We start from the raw sequence: 21545 nt of genomic DNA on the forward strand, positions 1-21545 counted from the left end.
GTACTAACGATGCTAATGACGCTGACGATACTGTTGATGCTGTTGGTAAAACAAGTTTAGCTTATTAATCACACACCATTTTTGCCAGGGTTTCTACTCTTCCTTCTATCATTTTGGTTTGCTTAACTGATTTATGGTTAGGGCTAGATTAGATAATCTCTAAAACTTTAGAGATTACATAATCGCCGCGGAATGTTTCTACAATGAAGTTATGAATTAATACTTCGCCAGTTATTGTTGTTGGAACTCCTTGGTATCCATGGTGCGTATGACGTTGATGCTCGTGGGACAGATTGTGAAGTTGAGGTTTACGACGTGGTTGTGGTTGGAGGTGGTAATGGTACTGTTAGCGTTGATGATGGTGGTACTGGTTATGCTGCTGGTGCTGCTGCTGGTGTTAGTAATCTCTGCACCATATTCTCCAAAGTCACTACCCGAGCGTGAAGCTCGTTGACTTCTTCTATTACACCGGGGTGGTTGTCGGTTCGGACGAGCGGATAAATAAAATCTAGAATTTGATGTAATATATAATCGTGACGAGATACTCTGGAAATGAGCGAGAAAATGGTGTTTCAGACAGGTTCGCTGGTAAGTGCTTCAGGTTCTTCGTCAAGAGGGCAATGTGGTGGATGGAAGGGATCACCTTCTTCTTGTCTCCAATGATTAAGGAGGCTACGAACCCATCTCCAATTCATCCAGAATAGGTGATGACTGATTGGTTGATCTATTCCGGTCACACTGCTTTCGGAGCTTGAATGGGATTCCATTTCGGAATCTGAGTGACTTGAACTGATGACGAATTCCATTTCGTACGATTGGATAAAGGATTTTTTTTTTCCGATATGAAATGATTTTGGCTAACGGATGGTATTCTAATTACATAATATATATATATATATATATATATATATATATATATATATATATATATATATATATATATATATATATATATATATATATATATATATATATATATATATAGATTTCGTAGATTACGGAGGACTTTGCGGGATATGTCAGGCAAAGTTTAAAGTAACAGATACGATAAGATATGATTTAGCAGATATGCTAAGATATGAATTTTTGTCTATACACTATTCATGCAATCAATGCAGCAAGACATGTCTTAGACTAAAAATGATAAGCAGGTAATTTCCTGAGGATGATAAGTAGTTAATTTTCGACACAAAATGATAAGCAAAACTTTTGACATGCAGACACGATCGAAGTCCAGACTCACTAATGCATCCTATCGACTTATCAGTTAGACACACTAATGCAGACCTGGTTCGCTAAGACCACCGCTCTGATACCAACTTAAAGGACCCGTTCATATACATTATAAACTATTCACAATAGTTGATTACATTGCGAGGTATTTGACCTCTATATGATACATTTTACAAACATTGCATTCGTTTTTAAAAGACAAACTTTCTTTACATCGAAAATTGACAGGCATGCATACCATTTCATAATATCCACTATCCAACTATAAATTGATTTAATAATAATCTTTGATGAACTCAATGACTCGAATGCAACGTTCTTCGAAATATGCTATGAAAGACTCCAAGTAATATCTTTAAAATGAGCAAATGCACAGCGAAAGATTTCTTTAACACCTGAGAATAAACATGCTTTAAAGTGTCAACCAAAAGGTTGGTGAGTTCATTAGTTTATCATAATCATTTATTTCCATCATTTTAATAGACCACAAGAATTTCATTTCCAGTTCTCATAAATATACGTCCCATGCATAGAGACAAAAATAATCATTCATATGGTGAACACCTGGTAATCGACATTAACTAGATACATATAAGAATATCCCCTATCATTCAGGGATCCTCCTTCGGACATGATATAAATTTCGAAGTACTAAAGCATCCGGTACTTCGGATGGGGTTTGTTAGGCCCAATAGATCTATCTTTAGGATTCGCGTCAATTAGGGTGTCTGTTCCCTAATTCTTAGATTACTAGACTTTAATAAAAAGGGGCATATTCGATTTCGATAATTCAACCATAGAATGTAGTTTCAATTACTTGTGTCTATTTCGTTAAACATTTATAAAAGCGCATGTATTCTCAGTCCCAAAAATATAAAGGGTAAAAAGGCAAATGAAACTCACCATACTGTATTTCGTAGTAAAAATACATATAACGTCATTGAGCAAGTGCAAGGTTGGCCTCGGATTCACGAACCTAAATTAATTATATATATTTATGTGTTGGTCAATATTTGTCTAACAAATTAGGTCAAGTCATAGTGTACCACAATCCTAATGCTCGAGACTAGTATGCAAAAGTCAACAAAAGTAAATTTGACTCAAAATAATTTCCAAAAATCTATACATGATTAATATATAGTTTAAATATCGTCATTTTATATTTTTAAATATTTTAAAAAGATTTATTAGAGTAACTAATATAATTTATTTATTAATAAATAAAATTTTATATTAAATTTATATAATAAAATATACTTTTATATATATTAAGTAATAAAATTTATAGGGTTCATTTAATATCATAAAGATAATATGATATGTATTATTAAAGTAAGTTATTACACGTAGTAAAATATGTTTGTATTACATATTTATTTGATTAAATAATATCTATAATGATAGTAAGTAAAAGTTGTATTATTTTGTAATAATAATTATTATTATAAAAATATCAATATTTATAATTACTAAGATGACATTATGATAAAATGATAATTCTAATTATGATAACTTTAATATTTACGATAATTTTTAATATTATCTTTAAAATAATAATTCTATTTAAAATAATAATAATAATGATATTTTATAGTAACAATGACATTTCTATTAAAATAACAATTTTTGTTAAAATGATAGTTTTAATACTAACGATACTTTTAATAATAATAGTAATGATAAAAATAATAAGAACGAAAATTTTATCTAAATCAATATCTTATAATATTTTAATTTCATCATGATACTCTTACTCATTATTTCCTAATCATTTCGTTTAATAGCTTTTAATCGTCTTTTATATCGTGTTCATAATAATTATAATAATAGTAATCAAAATAATTAGGTGTTACTAATATTAGTTTTAATTACAATAATACTAATAATGATAATTACTATGACATTATTAACGATAATGATAATATAATAATAATAATAACAATAACTATTTTTAAATAATGATATATATATTAATAATGATAATAATAATAATGATAATAATAATAATAATAATAATAATAATAATAATAATAATAATTAGATAATAATAATAATAATACTAATTATAACTTTAATGATAATAACGATAGTAATAATAATAAAAATAACAATTTTAATGATAAATCCTTTTATTGATAAAGATAATAATAATAATAATAATAATAATAATAATAATAATAATAATAATAATAATAATAATAATAATAATAATAATAATAATAATAATAATAATAATAATAATAATAAGATAAAACTAGAACGACGATAATAACGACGATAATAATAATCATTTTTAATAATAATACAAAAATTCGATGGACTATAACTTCAAATCCGTTCATCGAAATCATTCGATATGTAAATGAAAAGTTCTTAATTTTTCTCTAGCTTTCCAATGACATGCATATCTTATACCTTATCTCAGTTGCATATATAACTAATTCAGGATTTAACATAACCTAACTAAAGGCAATATTAAAAGTACAAACATGCATAATCCTATATACTCGAGCACTAGTCAGGGATACACTATTAGTATGTAAAAGTTAAATTATGAGTATGAGTACTCACGTAGCAATATTGAGATTCAATATTGCAGGAAAGGTACGTAGACGCAACGGAGATGATAAACACTAGTTTGACTCACGAGCAATACTCCCGAACCATACCCATAACCTTCATAGCTATAACTCATAATTTCCTTAGCTCTATCCCGCTCGAAAAACAATTTCGAAATCACTCGGACATCACTCCGTCGCAATATTTTATGTATACTAATAATATCTTGAAACAATACGGAGTAAATATATATATGTAAATCGATTGAGAGAGTTTAGAGAAAAATATTTTCAAGTTTCTATAAATAATGAAACCTATTGAATTCTATTTATAATAGATTTTTGAATTATTAAAGTAAATTATTAAAGTATGAATTATTAAAGTGAATTATTAAAGTATGAATTATTAAAGTGAATTATTAAAGTATGAATTATTAAAGTGAATTATTAAAGTATGAATTATTAAAGTGAATTATTAAAGTTAAAGTAAAGTAAAAATAAAGTAAAGGTAAAGTTTAAGTATAGTAAAAGTATAAAACTATGTACGTATAATACGCGTATAAATATATATAATATTAATTTAAATCGTTATATATATTTAATATAAATATCGTTATCTTTATCATACTGGTTAAGTAATGAGTTGTCAAAAGTGGTTCGAGATATTTATAAAAGTTATATATGTTTTAATAATAATGTTCTTTTTAAACTGAAAACATTTTTGTACGTTTGAAACTAAATCAAATAAATATGATAATTTTATTTTCCAAAACTAAATATATTTAAGAATCATTTTGTTTAAAGGTTAAAATAATGGAAATCGTTATATCATAAAACGTTTTAGAAAAGTAGAATCATATATATTCATAATAGATTTCAAGTTTTTAAATTACAGTCTGTTGGTGAAGCATGCGATAAAGTTCAAAGGTTAAATAAATGTATGAAATTATTTTAATAAAAAATGTCGAGTTACTTAACTTGTCGATATCCAACATCTAAGTTATTTACACTCCACGTTCTTACTTATAAATCACTTTACCATTTTCCGAATGTTGTCAAAAAGAATAGATTTCTTAATTCACAGTGGACCTCATAACATAGACCCGTAATCATATCACAATGTATCTGATAAATCAATCATTTGATATTATCTTCTAATTCCATCGATAAACATATTGAAACAAATACGTTCATGTAAAGTATTATACGTTTAATACTTTATTAATATTCTCAAGTAATAATATATATATATATACATATATATACATATTTATTTATATATAATGGTTCGTGAATCGTCGGAATTTGGTCGAGGTTATAATGAATGTATGAACACAATTTAAAATTCTTGAGATTTAACTTAACAAACTTTGCTTATCGTGTCGGAATAATATAAAGATAAAGTTTAAATTTGGTTGAAAATTTCCAGGTTGTCACACACCTGGTAACCGACATTAACAAGATGCATATAAGAATATCCCCTATCATTCCGGGAAATCCTTCGGACATGATAAAAATGAATTCGAAGTACTAAAGCATCCGGTACTTTGGATGGGGTTCGTTAGGCCCAATAGATCTATCTTTAGGATTCGCGTCAATTAGTAGATCGGTTTACTAATTCTTAGGCTACCAAGCAAAAGGGCAATATTCGGCTTCGATCATTCACCCATATAATGTAGTTTCATTTACTTGTGTCTATTTCGTAAAACATTTATAAAACTGCATGTATTCTCATCCCAAAATATTAGATTTTAAAAGTGAGACTATAACTCACTTTCACAGATTTTTACTTCGTCGGGAAGTAAGACTTGGCCACTGTTGATTCACGAACCTATAACAATATATACATATATATTAAAGTATGTTCAAAATATATTTACAACACTTTTAATACATTTTGATGTTTTAAGTTTATTAAGTCAGCTGTCCTCGTTAGTAACCTACAACTAGTTGTCCACAGTTAGATGTACAGAAATAAATCAATATATATTATATTGAATCAATCCACGACCCAGTGTATACACGTCTCAGGCTAGATCACAACTCAAAGTATATATATTTTTGGAATCAACCTCAACCCTGTATAGCTAACTCCAACATTACTGCATATAGAGTGTCTATGGTTGTTCCAAATAATATATATACATGGGTCGATATGATATGTCAAAATATTTGCATACGTGTCTATGGTATCCCAAGATTACATAATATATTAGAATACATGTATAATACAATATAAGTTAGCTAGGATATGATTTGTATATATTTGTTAATATTTCCCGTAGCTACAAAAATCAAAAAAAATATCCAATCTTGTTTTACCCATAACTTCTTCATTTTAAATCCGTTTTGAGTGAATCAAATTGCTATGGTTTCATATTGAACTCTATTTTATGAATCTAAACAGAAAAAGTATAGGTTTATAGTCGGAAATATAAGTTACAAGTCATTTTTGTAAGAGGTAGTCATTTCAGTCGAAAGAACGACGTCTTGATGACCATTTTGAAAAAACATACTTCCACTTTGAGTTTAACCATGATTTTTGGATATAGTTTCATATTCATAAGAAAAATTATTTTCCCAGAAGAACAACTTTTAAATTAAAGTTTGTCATAGTTTTTAATTATCAAACCCAAAACAGCCCGCGGTGTTACTACGACGGCGTATGTCCAGTTTTACGGTGTTTTTCGTGTTTCCAGGTTTTAAATCATTAAGTTAGCATATCATATAGATATAGAACATGTGTTTAGTTGATTTTAAAAGTCAAGTTAGAAGGATTAACTTTTGTTTGCGAACAAGTTTAGAATTAACTAAACTATGTTCTAGTGATTTCAAGTTTAAAACTTCGAATAAGATAACTTTATATGTATGAATCGAATGATGTTATGAACATCATTACTACCTCAAGTTTTGTGGATAAACTTACTGGAAAAGAGACAAATGGATCTAGCTTCAAAGGATCTTGGATGGCTTGAAAGTTCTTGAAGTAGAATCATGACACGAAAACAAGTTCAAGTAAGATTTCCACTCTAAATAAGATTGTTATAGTTATAGAAATTGAATCAAAGTTTGAATATGAGTATTACCTTGTGTTATAAAGATATATTACTGTAAATAAGAAAGATTTCTTGAGGTTGGATGATCACTCTACAAGATTGGAAGTAAGCTAGCAAACTTGGAAGTATTCTTGATTTTATGAAACTAGAACTTGTAGAATTTATGAAGAACACTTAGAACTTGAAGATAGAACTTGAGAGAGATCAATTAGATGAAGAAAATTTAAGAATGAAAGTGTTTGTAGGTGTTTTTGGTCGTTGGTGTATGGATTAGATATAAAGGATATGTAATTTTGTTTTCATGTAAATAAGTCATGAATGATTACTCATATTTTTGTAATTTTATGAGATATTTCATGCTAGTTGCCAAATGATGGTTCCCACATGTGTTAGATGACTCACATGGGCTGCTAAGAGCTGATCATTGGAGTGTATATACCAATAGTACATACATCTAAAAGCTGTGTATTGTACGAGTACGAATACGGGTGCATACGAGTAGAATTGTTGATGAAAATGAACGAGGATGTAATTGTAAGCATTTTTGTTAAGTAGAAGTATTTTGATAAGTGTCTTGAAGTCTTTCAAAAGTGTATGAATACATATTAAAACACTACAAGTATATACATTTTAACTGAGTCGTTATGTCATCGTTAGTCGTTACATGTAAGTGTTGTTTTGAAACTTTTAGGTTAACGATCTTGTTAAATGTTGTTAACCCAATGTTTATAATATCAAATGAGATTTTAAATTATTATATTATCATGATATTATGATGTATGAATATCTCTTAATATGATATATATATACATTAAATGTCGTTACAACGATAATCGTTACATATATGTCTCGTTTCAAAATCATTAAGTTAGTAGTCTTGTTTTTACATATGTAGTTCATTGTTAATATACTTAATGATATGTTTACCTATCATAATATCATGTTAACTATATATATATATATATATATATATATATATATATATATATATATATATATATATATATATATATATATATATATATATATATATATATCCATATATATGTCATCATATAGTTTTTACAAGTTTTAACGTTCGTGAATCACCGGTCAACTTGGGTGGTCAATTGTCTATATGAAACCTATTTCAATTAATGAAGTCTTAACAATTTTGATTGCTTAACATGTTGGAAATACTTAATCATGTAAATAACAATTTCATTTAATATTTATATAAACATGGAAAAGTTCGGGTCACTACATTGTTTGCAAATCAAACCTAGTGTTTATCACCTCTGTTACGTCTACGTACTTTCCTGCAATATTGAATCACAATACTGATACGTGGGCATTCATATCTTATCTTTTATATATTAATTGTGTATCCATGTCTAGTGCTCGAGTATATATATTTATGCATGCTTGTGTGCTAAATTTCATCGTTAAACAGTTTATAATGAATCACGAATTAAATACATATATTACTGGTAAAAGGTATATGACATACATATTTTTGGAAAGCTGGAGAAAAATCAATAACTTTTCATTTAGAAATCGAGTAATTTCGATGAACGAATTAAAAGATATGGTCAACTGAATTATGATTAACGTTAATTGGAATTGCTTTTGAATCTGCAATTAATATTTAAACAACTTGTTTGTAAGATTGATGAATTGGATTTTGTCGAATATTACCAATCGAGTAAATGAATCCTTATATAAGGCACGTCTCGTTTTGTTGAACTATAGTCAAAATTGACTTTTTGAAACGACTTTGAATAACTTTTGTATGTCGATCTCGAGCATTAGGATTGTGATACACTATGACCTGACCTAGCTTGATAGTCATTTATTGACCAACATATGTTCTCTAGGTTGAGATCTACGGTTATTTGGTAATCCGAGTTTTGATCACATTTTGGTGAACGACTTTATATGCTGCTAAAGTGAGTTTCATTTGCTCCCTTTTTAATTGCTTTTGCAATATATATTTTTGGGCTGAGAATACATGCAATTTATTTTAAACGCAATGGATACAAGTACATATTAAATTCTACACCGAGTTTGAACCGAAAATCCCTTAGCTTTGGTAACTAGTAACTACCGGTTATAAGAACTGGTGGGCGTGAATAGTTGTATATGGATCCATAGGGCTTGACATCCCCGTCTGTTCCAGGTATAGAAACCCTAGCCTGAACTATAAAACAGACGTATGCTATTTGAGTTAATATACGTTGGTTTGCGTGTATTGTACATGTTGGTTGCATGTATGTTAAAACATGGGTACTTATTATAGACGTTAAAGCTTAGTTACCAGGGTGCTCAACTTCGTAGAATATTTTGATAAACGTTTCGGATGAAACAACTGAAATCTTGTGATCCACCTTTATATACAGATTATACGATACATTAAAACTATGAACTCACCAACCTTTGTGTTGACACTTGTTAGCATGTTTATTCTTAGGTTTCCTAGAAGTCTTCCGCTGTTTGATTATATGTTAGACAAGCTATGTGCATGGAGTCTTACATGGCATATTTTTCAAGGAAACGTTGCATTCACCAAATCATCACCATGTATCTTACTTTGACTGCATTGTCAACGGAAGTACTATTGTAAACTATTATTTATGGTGATTGTCTATATGTAGAAATCATCAGCTGTCGAAAACCTTTGATTTAAATATTCATTTATGGTGTGCCTTTTCAAAAGAATGCAATGTTTACAAAACGTATCATATAGAGGTCAAATACCTCGCAATGAAATCGATGAATGACGTGTTCGTCCATATGGATTTGGAGCGATCATCACAATAGGTGTGTATTTAAAAGAAATAATTTTTAGGGTTTGATATTCAAAATAAGAATAACAGGGTTTAATATTTGGGGTAGAAGGTATGCAAAAGGACGAATTTCCCCTTACATGCTTGACACATGATTCAGTTTTAACGGAAAAAGTTAACAGTGTCAGTAATCTGGTCTATCCTTGCTCCATTTTTAAGTCACAAGGACTATACACACTCAAAAGTCAAAACATCAACTTTGTCTATCTATGCTGGCTGGTACAAACCACATTGACTATCCGCGCAATTTTCTCTTTATAGTATTCGTTATTTTAGCCAAATGAAAAAAAAAAAAAAAAGAGTATCACTCATGATTGCATCGTTATAACTAATGATGATATATTTTACTTAAGTAAATAAATTAATAATAAATTAATAGTAATAGATGACAACAAAAGAAAAAAGAGAAGTTCAACATTGTTTTTTCACCTAATAACTTACCTTCCTGTTAGCTAGGTATAATCATATAAAGAACCATGGATATAAGTTTTCAATTACTTAATATGGAAGGTGTTTCAAGAACATGCATGATTTGATATTGTGAATTCGGTGATGTTATGTCACTCTCACATTAGGTATGAAATTTATCAACATAATATATATATATATATATAGTAAATACTTATTAAAGTAGTTTAATAATATAATATTTATCATTTATCATAATATTTACAAATAGAAATTTATTTCAAGGCTTATATATGATAAGAATATATATTTATATTAATTAATATATTTTGTATATAGCTTACTTAATGTCATAAAAATTTAGTAATATATAATATTAATATATTTGTAATGTATTTTTGTAAAATAAAATTTATTTGTAATAATAACAATAATAGTGATAACAAAAATGATATTGATAATGATAATTTTTAATATAAATGGTATTAATAATAATTTCAATAATGATACTAATAATAATAACCTAAATGATAATAATAATGTAAATTCTAATATCAATGTTAGTAATAATAATAACAATAATTTTATTAATCATTTTAATACTAAGGATAATAATTTTAATAGGAATGATAATAATAATAATAATAATAATAATAATAATAATAATAATAATAATAATAATAATAATAATAATAACAATAATGATAATAATATTAATTGTATTAACAATACTAATAATTATGTTCTTCATATTAGTAATAACCTAATAACAATAATAACTAAGAATAACAATAATAATAATAATAATAAAAATGAGTAATAAGTAAACTACCTCAATGAAGTATCCCTTAAAAAAATGCTCAAGTCCGGGTTTGAACCCGCGACGTCACGCTAACCCAGTAACATCCTTAACCGTTCCTCTGTTGCTTACTTTCTGTTTTAATTTACACCCTTAAATCTCTTATCCTATAATTTCGGCCCAATAAATGAAATTAGTTCTCGGCCCAAGTAACTAATCACGGCCCAACATATTTTTGGTTCTTTTTCTAAAAAAAAATGGCACAACAGGGATTGTGTGATGACCCGAAAATTTATGACCAAATTTTAAACTTAATCTTTAACGTTTCTGACACGATAAGCAAAGTCTATGAAGTTGAATCCTAAAATTCTTGAACTACTTTCATATATTCAAATACCTTTCGGTTGTTCTTGACGATTCGCGAACAATTATATGTATATAGATAAATATATATATACTATAACTTGAAAACGTAACAATGTATTAATTGTTTGATACCGTACATTAAACTTATTGGTTTAAATATTTATTTGAATATATATGATAAGTTGGAATATTAATTATATGAATAACTTGCGACGTATATTTAAAACGTGTTTATGAATGTTGAAAATATATATTAACTTGGTCATAAAATGATTTGTTATTATATATATATTAACAAATAGCGAGACAATGATTTATAGAAGTAAATGACCAAAACACTCGAAAGTTTAAGATACACTTTGAATGATATAGTTTATTGATAATTTAAGACTATATTTTGACAAAGGTACGAGTCACAAAACGTAAATTGCGAGTTTTCTAAGCGTACGAAAATGCGTTCGAGAAACCGGAACCAGAACATAAGTCGAGTGACAACGTACGAGTCATCGGAACGAAAATTACAAGTCAACTATGCACGAGAATATAATATAATATATAATTAATTAATATAAATTATATATATTATATATTAATAAATAAATATGTCGACAAACAAGAAAATAAAAGTTTGTGAGCTGGATCAGAGGGCCATGCGATCGCATGGCCTTGAAGCACAAATCCCATGCGATCGCATGGGGTGCTTTTTCAGAAAAGGTTCTATAAATTGCACGATTTCAGTTCTGTTTTTCTCACACTCTTAATATTACTTCGTAAGTATTTATTTATATTATTTATAGTATTATTATTATTATTATTATTATTATTATTATTATTATTATTATTATTATTATTATTATTATTATTATTATTATTATTATTATTAATCTTATTATTATTATTATTATTAATTAGTATTATACATAAAATACTACGACGAGGTTATGAGCGTGTCACCTTCAAAATGGGTTTTCGAGCGGGATAGAACTAAGGAAATTATGGGTTATAGCTAAGGAGGTTATGAGTAATCTTCGTGGGTATTGTTCGTAAGTCAAACCTAGTGTTTATCATCTCTGTTACGTCTACGTACTGTCCTACAATATTGAATCTCAATATTGATACGTAAGCACTCATATTTTATCTTTTATATATTAATTGTGTATCCATGTCTAGTGCTCGAGTATATATATTTGTGCATGCTAGTATGCTAAATTTCGTCGTTAAACAGTTTATGATGAATCACGAATTAAATACATATATTACTGATAAAAGGTATATGATATGCATGTTTTTGGAAAGCTGGCGAAAAATCAATAACTTTTCATTTAGATATCGAATAGTTTTGATGAACGGATTAAAATATATGATCAACTGAATTATGATTGACGTTAATTGAAATTTCTTTTGAATCTGCAATTAAGATTTAAACAACTTGTTTACGAGATTGATAAAATGGATTTTTGAATATTACCAACTGAGTAAATGAATCATAATATAAGGCACGTCTCTTTTGTTGAACAATTGTCAAAACTGATTGTTTTATCATATATAAAAGCCTTATAAAAACTATAGTTTAATCACAAGAATTGGGAAACTATGTGAAATATTAAAATGGTTCGATTGCCATGATCATTCAACTATTGTATTGAGTCAGATTGACTTTTTGAAATGACTTTGGATAACTTTTGTATGTCGATATCGAGCATTAGGATTGTGATATACTATGACCCGACCTAGCTTGATAGACATTTATTGATCAACATATGATCTCTAGGTTGCGATCTACGGTTATTTGATATTTCGAGTTTCGGTCACATTACGATGAACAACTTTATGTGCTGCTAAGGTGAGTTTCATTTGCTCCCTTTTTAATTGCTTTTGCAATATATATTTTTGGGCTGAGAATACATGAACTTTATTTTAAACGCAATGGATACAAGTACATACTAAATTCTACACTGAGTTTGAACCGAAAATCCCTTAGCTTTGGTAACTAGTAACTGCCAGTTATAAGAACTGATGGGCGCGAGTAGTAGTATATGGATCCATAGGGCTTGATATCCCCGTCCGAGCTAGAGCACTAGCCTTTTAACGGACGTATGCTATTTGAGAAGCGTACACGTTGGTTTGCGTGTATTATTAAGATGATTATACAAAGGGTACAAATTATATATACGTTAAGTTTAGTTACCAGGGTGCTCAATCTTGTAGAATATTTTGATAAACGTTTCGGATGAAACAACTGAAATCTTGTGATCCACCTTTATATACAGATTATGCGAAACACTAAAACTATGAACTCACCAACCTTTGTGTTGACACTTGTTAGCATGTTTATTCTCAGGTTCCCTAGAAGTCTCCGCTGTTTGCTTATATGTTAGACAAGCTATGTGCATGGAGTCTTACATGGCATATTTATCAAGGAAACGTTGCATTCACCAAATCATCACCATGTATCTTATTTTGACTGCATTGTCAACGGAATTACTTTTGTAAACTATTATTTACGGTGATTGTCTATATGTAGAAATTATCAGATGTCGAAAACCTTTGATTTAAATATTCATTTATGGTGTACCTTTTCAAAAGAATGCAATGTTTACAAAACGTATCATATAGAGGTTAAATACCTCGCAATGAAATCGATGAATGACGTGTTCGTCCATATGGATTTGGAGCGATCGTCACAGATTGAACCCGAGACCTCTCGCTTAACGATCACACACTTAACCATCCTTCTGTCTTTCCATTTCTGGATTTAATTTCCCCTATAATTCTTTTAACCTTTCTTCTACTGTATCCTTCTTCTTCATCTAATGAATCATCATCACAACACAATTATTATCATAACCTAATCATTTCTTAATTATCACAATCCCTATATTATCCCATCATCATCAATCGGTGATCATCTAATCTAAACAACATCATCATACGTATCATTATGTCCTCATCATCATTAATAAAATCACGATTATGATTTCATGTATATCACCATAATTAATTCCGTAATTATCATATATCAAGCATCATCTTCGTCCTCTCTACATCATCATTAATAAATAAGTGAAAGCATTTGTGTTTTATCGACGACAGGAGCCAGAAAGAAAGAAAAAAAAATGTTGTGTTTATAACTCATGGCTCAAGTTACCTCATGAGCCCAATTAATTCAACAGTCCAATAGATCATCGACCCAACAACAAATAGACCAACACAGTTGCCCAATAACTAGATGAAGTCGTCCGGTTTTATTGCTTTTCAAACGGGAAATTGATGAAAATACACTTTTTTTAAGGCTTCAAACAAAATACACTTTTTTAAAAAAAAATTGTCTTTTTACACCATTCGGTAGACGGGATTTCTGTCTGCCACATTTATCTGTCGTCTACTACCATTTTTACAAAGTAGTAGATAGTAACAACAAGGTAGTAGACAGTGAGAACAAAGCAGTAGACAGCCAATTACAAGGTAGCTGACCGTCTACTGCCTTGTTGTTATTGTCTACTACCTTGTTGTAGGTGTCGACTGATATGTATTATTGGTGTCGACACCTACAACAAGGTAGTAGACAATAACAACAAGGCAGTAAACGGTCAGCTACCTTGTAATTGGCTGTCTACTGCTTTGTTCTCACTGTCTACTACCTTGTTGTTACTGTCTACTACTTTGTAAAAATGGTAGTAGACGACAGATAAAGGCGGTAGACAGAAATTCCGTCTACTGAATGGTGTAAAAAGACAATTTTTTTAAAAAAAATGTATTTTGTTTAAAACCTAAAAAAAAAAAAAAATTTGTATTTTGAACAATTTCCCCTTTTCAAACAGAAACAACTATTGCAGCTACAGTAACGATTCAATTAAACGACCCATCAGTCTGATCCAACAATATTTAATTGGCTCGGTTTGTATTTAAAATAAGTAAATTGATTCACAAGGTTCGTTGAATTTGGAATCCCAAGTACCCATCCTATCTTGACCAAGCATTCACTTTGTTTCATCTCTTCTTTTTGTCGACAAAGTGGGACATATATATATATATATATATATATATATATATATATATATATATATATATATATATATATATATATATAACTTTCTAATGATTAAATTCCATTGGAGTAGGTAAGATGAAGAATACTTTGACATTGTGCACCCCTAACCTACCATAAGTCTATATCCACCCCTAACCTACCATAAGTCTATATCCCATTGTACTATTTCTTCAAATAATCCAATTCCACAATGGCCAACCAATTAGTAAGGGACCCACCACCTATATCATTCTTCAAACCGAACTATACATCTTTGACGCCACGTCGGATAGTGCTTGGCCCGTGTAGTAGGTTCACCAACCCATTTCACCAACCCACTCACCAACCCATTTCTCATCCTCTTTTCATAAACCACCCTACACAATTTTCTACATCCCCATTTGTTCTAAACCAAAAAACTACACAAACACGTACGTCATCTGCCATGTCATCAAAACCGGTTCTCCCGCCACCACCAACGTTCTTCTGGGGCGAAACACCCGAAGAAGAATTCTACAAATCACAAGGAGTTCGTAACACAAAATCTTATTTCGAAACGCCTAACGGCAAAATATTCACACAATCATGGGTACCAATACAACAAGACAAACCTATAAAAGCGGTAGTGTTTATGACACATGGCTATGGCTCTGACACCAGCTGGTGTTTTCAAAAGATATGTATTGAGTATGCTAAATGGGGATACGCTGTGTTTGCGGCCGATTTACTTGGTCATGGTCGATCGGATGGCATTCATGGATACCTAGGTGATATGGATAAAGTTGCTGCCACGTCATTATCATATTTTGTTAACGTTCGAAAGAGCGAAACTTATTGTAAACTTCCCGCATTTTTATTTGGGGAGTCAATGGGTGGTATGATCACTATGCTTATGTATTTTCAGTCCGAACCTGATACATGGACAGGTTTGATCTTCTCAGCACCACTCTTTGTGATACCAGAAAGCATGATACCATCCAAGGTTATTAAATTTTTTATTTTATTTGCCTTTTTTTTTTTTTCTCTAAGGTCAAGCTTTCATCAGATCATTTATGACACTCATCATTTATTTGCCGTTTGTGAGGAAACCCGAATCTTTATTATTGTGTCGTGTAACAAGAAATATGCAATGAAATAGATAAACAAAACAGGGTTAGAGAAATCATTTTTTGCTTATCATTACTATGACACTAACAATCTAGAAAAACAATAATATGCAACAATAATATGCCCTAGTAGTTGGGGTTCTTATATACAGTACACACAAGATGTGTTGGATTCAAACCTCATAAGAAGCACATTTTGGTGCTGAAAAGAGCAGAAAACGGTTACAGAATAACCCGATTGATTAAGTTGCATACATATATCTTAGTAAAAATATTCGTTCTCTGTTATCTGATTACCCATTTACACTTAATTAAAAAATACACATTGGTGTATTAACTTGTTAACTTATTAGCATTAACTTATAGAACTGTTAATAAATTATCTGTGGTTAAAATTTTTGGTTAATAACAGTTACATTTGACGATGTACGGACTATTATTTGGGTTTGCGGATACATGGGCAGCAATGCCAGATAACAAGATGGTTGGAAAGGCAATAAGAGACCCCGAAAAACTGAAGATCATAGCGGTGAATCCAAAACGATATTCAGGGAGACCGAGAGTCGGTACAATGAGAGAAGTAGTAAGAGTTACAAATTACATACAAAACAACTTTGACAAGGTCAAGGCCCCTTTCTTAACTTTACACGGAACGTCGGATGGGGTCACATGCCCCACGGGGTCACAAATGTTGTACGAGAAGGCATCGAGTGAGGATAAGACGTTAAAAATGTACGATGGTATGTACCATTCGTTGATACAGGGCGAGCCCGATGAGGCTGCCAATCTTGTGCTGGCTGATATGAGAGCGTGGATCGATGAGAAGGTAGAGAAATATGGATCGAAAAGTACTGAAAATGAGTCTAATTAATTAACAAGAAGTTAATGTGGTGTGTTTTTTACTCCGTATTATATTAAGATGTAACTAAAATGAAGTCTGAGGTGCGATTTAAGTGTTGGTTATTAATCAAATTGTAATCACATTGGGTAGGATTATCACATAAAGTAGGTATACAATTGATGGATAATTTACATAAGGGGTTGTGTTTTGTTGTTTAAAATAACTTAGTGTTCTCTGTTATGTTAACAAACAATCTGTACCTCATTTACTTGGCCTCTAAGCAAACCATCAACTTGTTAAAAATTGGTTTATCCTTTGAATATGTATTAAGCTTTACATATATTTTACTTTTATGTAAGACGAACTTCAATAAATTATCATATTCGTGATTATGTGTTAAACTGTTTTAGGTGTGGGATTAACACAACACTAAGAACTTATAATACCTTGTATCCTTGTTGCACTTATATATAGTTATACACAACATCTTGTATTATTCTCACTCTTACGTGAGATGGATTGAGAACAAGAAACGGTCTCGACTCGGTTTCTAGAAAAATGACAATTTTTTTTACTGGTGCACGGCGCGCAAAATGGAAAAGTGCACGACGCGCACGACAACATAAAACCCCTGTTCCATTTCTCAACACTAGTGTGCGGCGCACAGCTTACTAGATTCAGTTTTTAACTTCATTTGGGTATTTTGGCCCATTTAAAACAACCCAATTTGAAACACTAGTGCGCGGTGCACACTTACTAGATTCAGTTTTTAACTTCATTTGGGTATTTTGGCCCATTTAAAACAACCCAATTTGATCTGCTATATATCCACAACAGAATGTGTTGGTGATTTAGGGTTTTAAGAAAACAATTTTCTCATCAATTAATTATTATCATGTACATACATATAATAACAATAACTTTAAGCGGAAGCGTATTTATTATATTAATAACTAAATCACCAAAACGGATCCATATGATTTATACGGTTAAATAAATAAATACAACAAGAGAGATTAAAAATTATACCTTTCTTGAAGAACCGGATTGATGGAAGAGAAACTAACAATCAAAGGTATGATTGCCGCTAGGGTAGTCCACACTACACTTCGATCAACGTCAAACGGATGTGCTAGTCTCGTCAAGTAATAATAAATAATCACAATGATTATTTATTATTTATTTATTTAAAAGTAAAGAACAAAAGTTCTTATGATCGTGTTATAATCGTAGAAAATAATGAAACAGAATTCGTAGTATATATGTTGGTGTCGAAAACAAAACTCATATGGGATTTAGATTTGCCGTCGAAAAAAAAACTCAAAACGTTGAGGGTTTAATAACTTTAGTGCGTATCGTTTGTTTTTTCATTAACCAACTAAACCCAAAACAAAAATTATTATATAGTACTCCAAAGTCGGTCGATTGCTAAAACCAAAACATATCCATATCATAATCATATATGGAATATATTATTTTAATATGAAATTTGATCTTATTTCCAATTGTATACAAACTTCTTGGTGCGTACGAATTAATAAATTAATTAACTTTAATTAATTAATTAATTACCCTTTTTATTATATTACTTGAATAATATATATCACATATATATTATTAACTGACGTCTAGGTGTATAAGTGTGTGACCCCGAAGGCTCAAATAAATTTAGCCATATAGTTATGTGTTGTACCTTGCGCATTAATCCTACAGACTCCCACTTGTGCACGGCACAACACCAAGTAACTATACAAACAATGGTTAGCGTCTAGCAACACGTCATTGCCCCTAAATTCATGTGAGGGTAGTTTCTCTCAAAACTGCTCATAGTAAGTGTTAAATGTCATTTATCTCTTTGTTTTGAGATACTTTAATTAAACTTGAGACATGGATCATCGGTCATTCTCATTTGTTTAACAATTTTGTTTCGATCTTAGAAATGAATTAGATCACCAAATTAATTAAGTGTCATCTCAATTACATTTGAGTGCGGCCACACGAATATCTTATTCATTCATCGAGGAGCTCAAAAGTATCTAACTCCATACAAGTTGGAGGAACAAATCCTATCTTGTCTACACGTGTATGTCACGAGCTTTACATTACACCCAATAATGACTTTTATAACAGCCTTATTCAGGACAACGTTTAACCATATCAAAGTATAATGCTCCACACATCGAAACCGGCGTGCATCTCAAGTTTAAGGACATTATGACATAACCACTTGCGAGTTTCACTATTGACACCGATCCATGTAGTGAAATCTCGAAGGTTGGGTCATTCCAATATTCATCCTATGAATACATGTGAGTTTGATAGTAACACATTACACCATATCAAACACTCACATTTGTCTTAGTTTAATGTTACTCCCGTATCATCAATCGACAATGGAAATTTAGAATAAATCATTATTCACGGATTTAAACATGCAAATATAGAACATAGTAATTATGAATAAAAACGATCATAACACATTATATCAATTCATTACAAATAAAAACTGCTTTCATGTTCCAATTATCCAAATACTAAAATTACATAAAACTATTAGCTGGTCTAAGCCCAATGTTCCTAGAATGCTCGACATGCTTGGTACAAGACATTGGCTTTGTGAACGGGTCAGCTAGATTGTCTTCTGTTGGAACCTTTTGAATACGTACGTCACCTCTCTCTATAACTTCACGTATGTAGTGAAATTTTCGAAGGATGTGTTTGGCACCAAGTAGAACTCCTGGTTCATTTGCTATTACTATAGCACCAGTATTGTCGCAATACATGTCCATGGGATTTTCAATACTGGGAACAACGCCAAGCCCAGATATGAATTTTCTGATCCAAACAGCTTCCTGAGCAGCTTCAGATGCAGCAATGTATTCTGATTCTGTTGTAGACATCGCTGTAGTGCTCTGCTTTGAGCTTCTCCAGTCGACTGCACCTCCGTTCATAACGAAAACGTAGCCAGATTGGGATCGACTATCATCTCGATCAGTTTCGAAACTAGCATCAGTGTAACACTTTATGCTTAGTTCATCGAAACCTCCGTAAACTAAGAACATATCTTTAGTGTTTCGCAAATACTTCAATATATTCTTTACAGCAGTCCAGTGACTATCACCTGGATTCTGTTGGTATCTGAAATGTCCCGTTCTTATTGATTAAAAACGTTCCATATTAATTGATTTCGTTGCGAGGTTTTGACCTCTATATGAGACGTTTTTCAAAGACTGCATTCATTTTAAAACAAACCATAACCTTTATTTCATCAATAAAGGTCTAAAAAGCTTTACGTAGATTATCAAATAATGATAATCTAAAATATCCTGTTTACACACGACCATTACATAATGGTTTACAATACAAATATGTTACAACAAAATAAGTTTCTTGAATGCAGTTTTTACACAATGTCATACAAGCATGGACTCCAAATCTCGTCCTTATTTAAGTATGCGACAGCGGAAGCTCTTAATATTCACCTGAGAATAAACATGCTTTAAACGTCAACAAAAATGTTGGTGAGTTATAGGTTTAACCTATATATATCAAATCGTAACAATAGACCACAAGATTTCATATTTCAATACACATCCCATACATAGAGATAAAAATCATTCATATGGTGAACACCTGGTAACCGACAATAACAAGATGCATATATAAGAATATCCCCATCATTCCGGGACACCCTTCGGATATGATATAAATTTCGAAGTACTAAAGCATCCGGTACTTTGGATGGGGTGTGTTAGGCCCAATAGATCTATCTTTAGGATTCGCGTCAATTAGGGTGTCTGTTCCCTAATTCGTAGATTACCAGACTTAATAAAAAGGGGCATATTCGATTTCGATAATTCAACCATAGAATGTAGTTTCACGTACTTGTGTCTATTTTGTAAATCATTTATAAAACCTGCATGTATTCTCATCCCAAAAATATTAGATTTTAAAAGTGGGACTATAACTCACTTTCACAGATTTTTACTTCGTCGGGAAGTAAGACTTGGCCACTGTTGATTCACGAACCTATAACAATATATACATATATATTAAAGTATGTTCAAAATATATTTACAACACTTTTAATATATTTTGATGTTTTAAGTTTATTAAGTCAGCTGTCCTCGTTAGTAACCTATAACTAGTTGTCCACAGTTAGATGTACAGAAATAAATCGATAAATATTATCTTGAATCAATCCACGACCCAGTGTATACGTATCTCAGTATTGATCACAACTCAAACTATATATATTTTGGAATCAACCTCAACCCTGTATAGCTAACTCCAACATTCACATATAGAGTGTCTATGGTTGTT

At 30.5% G+C, this 21545-nt stretch overlaps 1 protein-coding gene across 1 annotated transcript; it reads left to right on the plus strand.

Moving 5' to 3' along the window:
• Positions 1–15689: 15689 nt before the first annotated feature.
• Positions 15690–17427, plus strand: LOC139894156 (caffeoylshikimate esterase-like). Its single transcript, XM_071877354.1, has 2 exons — positions 15690–16257; positions 16794–17427. The coding sequence occupies exons 1-2, from the start codon at positions 15721–15723 to the stop codon at positions 17250–17252; spliced, it is 996 nt and encodes a 331-aa protein (XP_071733455.1). The 5' UTR covers positions 15690–15720; the 3' UTR covers positions 17253–17427.
• Positions 17428–21545: the final 4118 nt, after the last annotated feature.

Source organism: Rutidosis leptorrhynchoides, chromosome 2 (genome assembly GCF_046630445.1).
Source record: "Rutidosis leptorrhynchoides isolate AG116_Rl617_1_P2 chromosome 2, CSIRO_AGI_Rlap_v1, whole genome shotgun sequence".
NCBI classification, from domain to species: domain Eukaryota; kingdom Viridiplantae; phylum Streptophyta; class Magnoliopsida; order Asterales; family Asteraceae; genus Rutidosis; species Rutidosis leptorrhynchoides.

Coding starts and splice junctions, on each gene's coding strand:
- LOC139894156 (XM_071877354.1), top strand. CDS start 15,721: ATGTCATCAAAACCGGTTCTCCCGCCACCACCAACGTTCTTCTGGGGC. Junction 16,258..16,793: donor AAAGCATGATACCATCCAAG/GTTATTAAATTT, acceptor GGTTAATAACAG/TTACATTTGACGATGTACGG.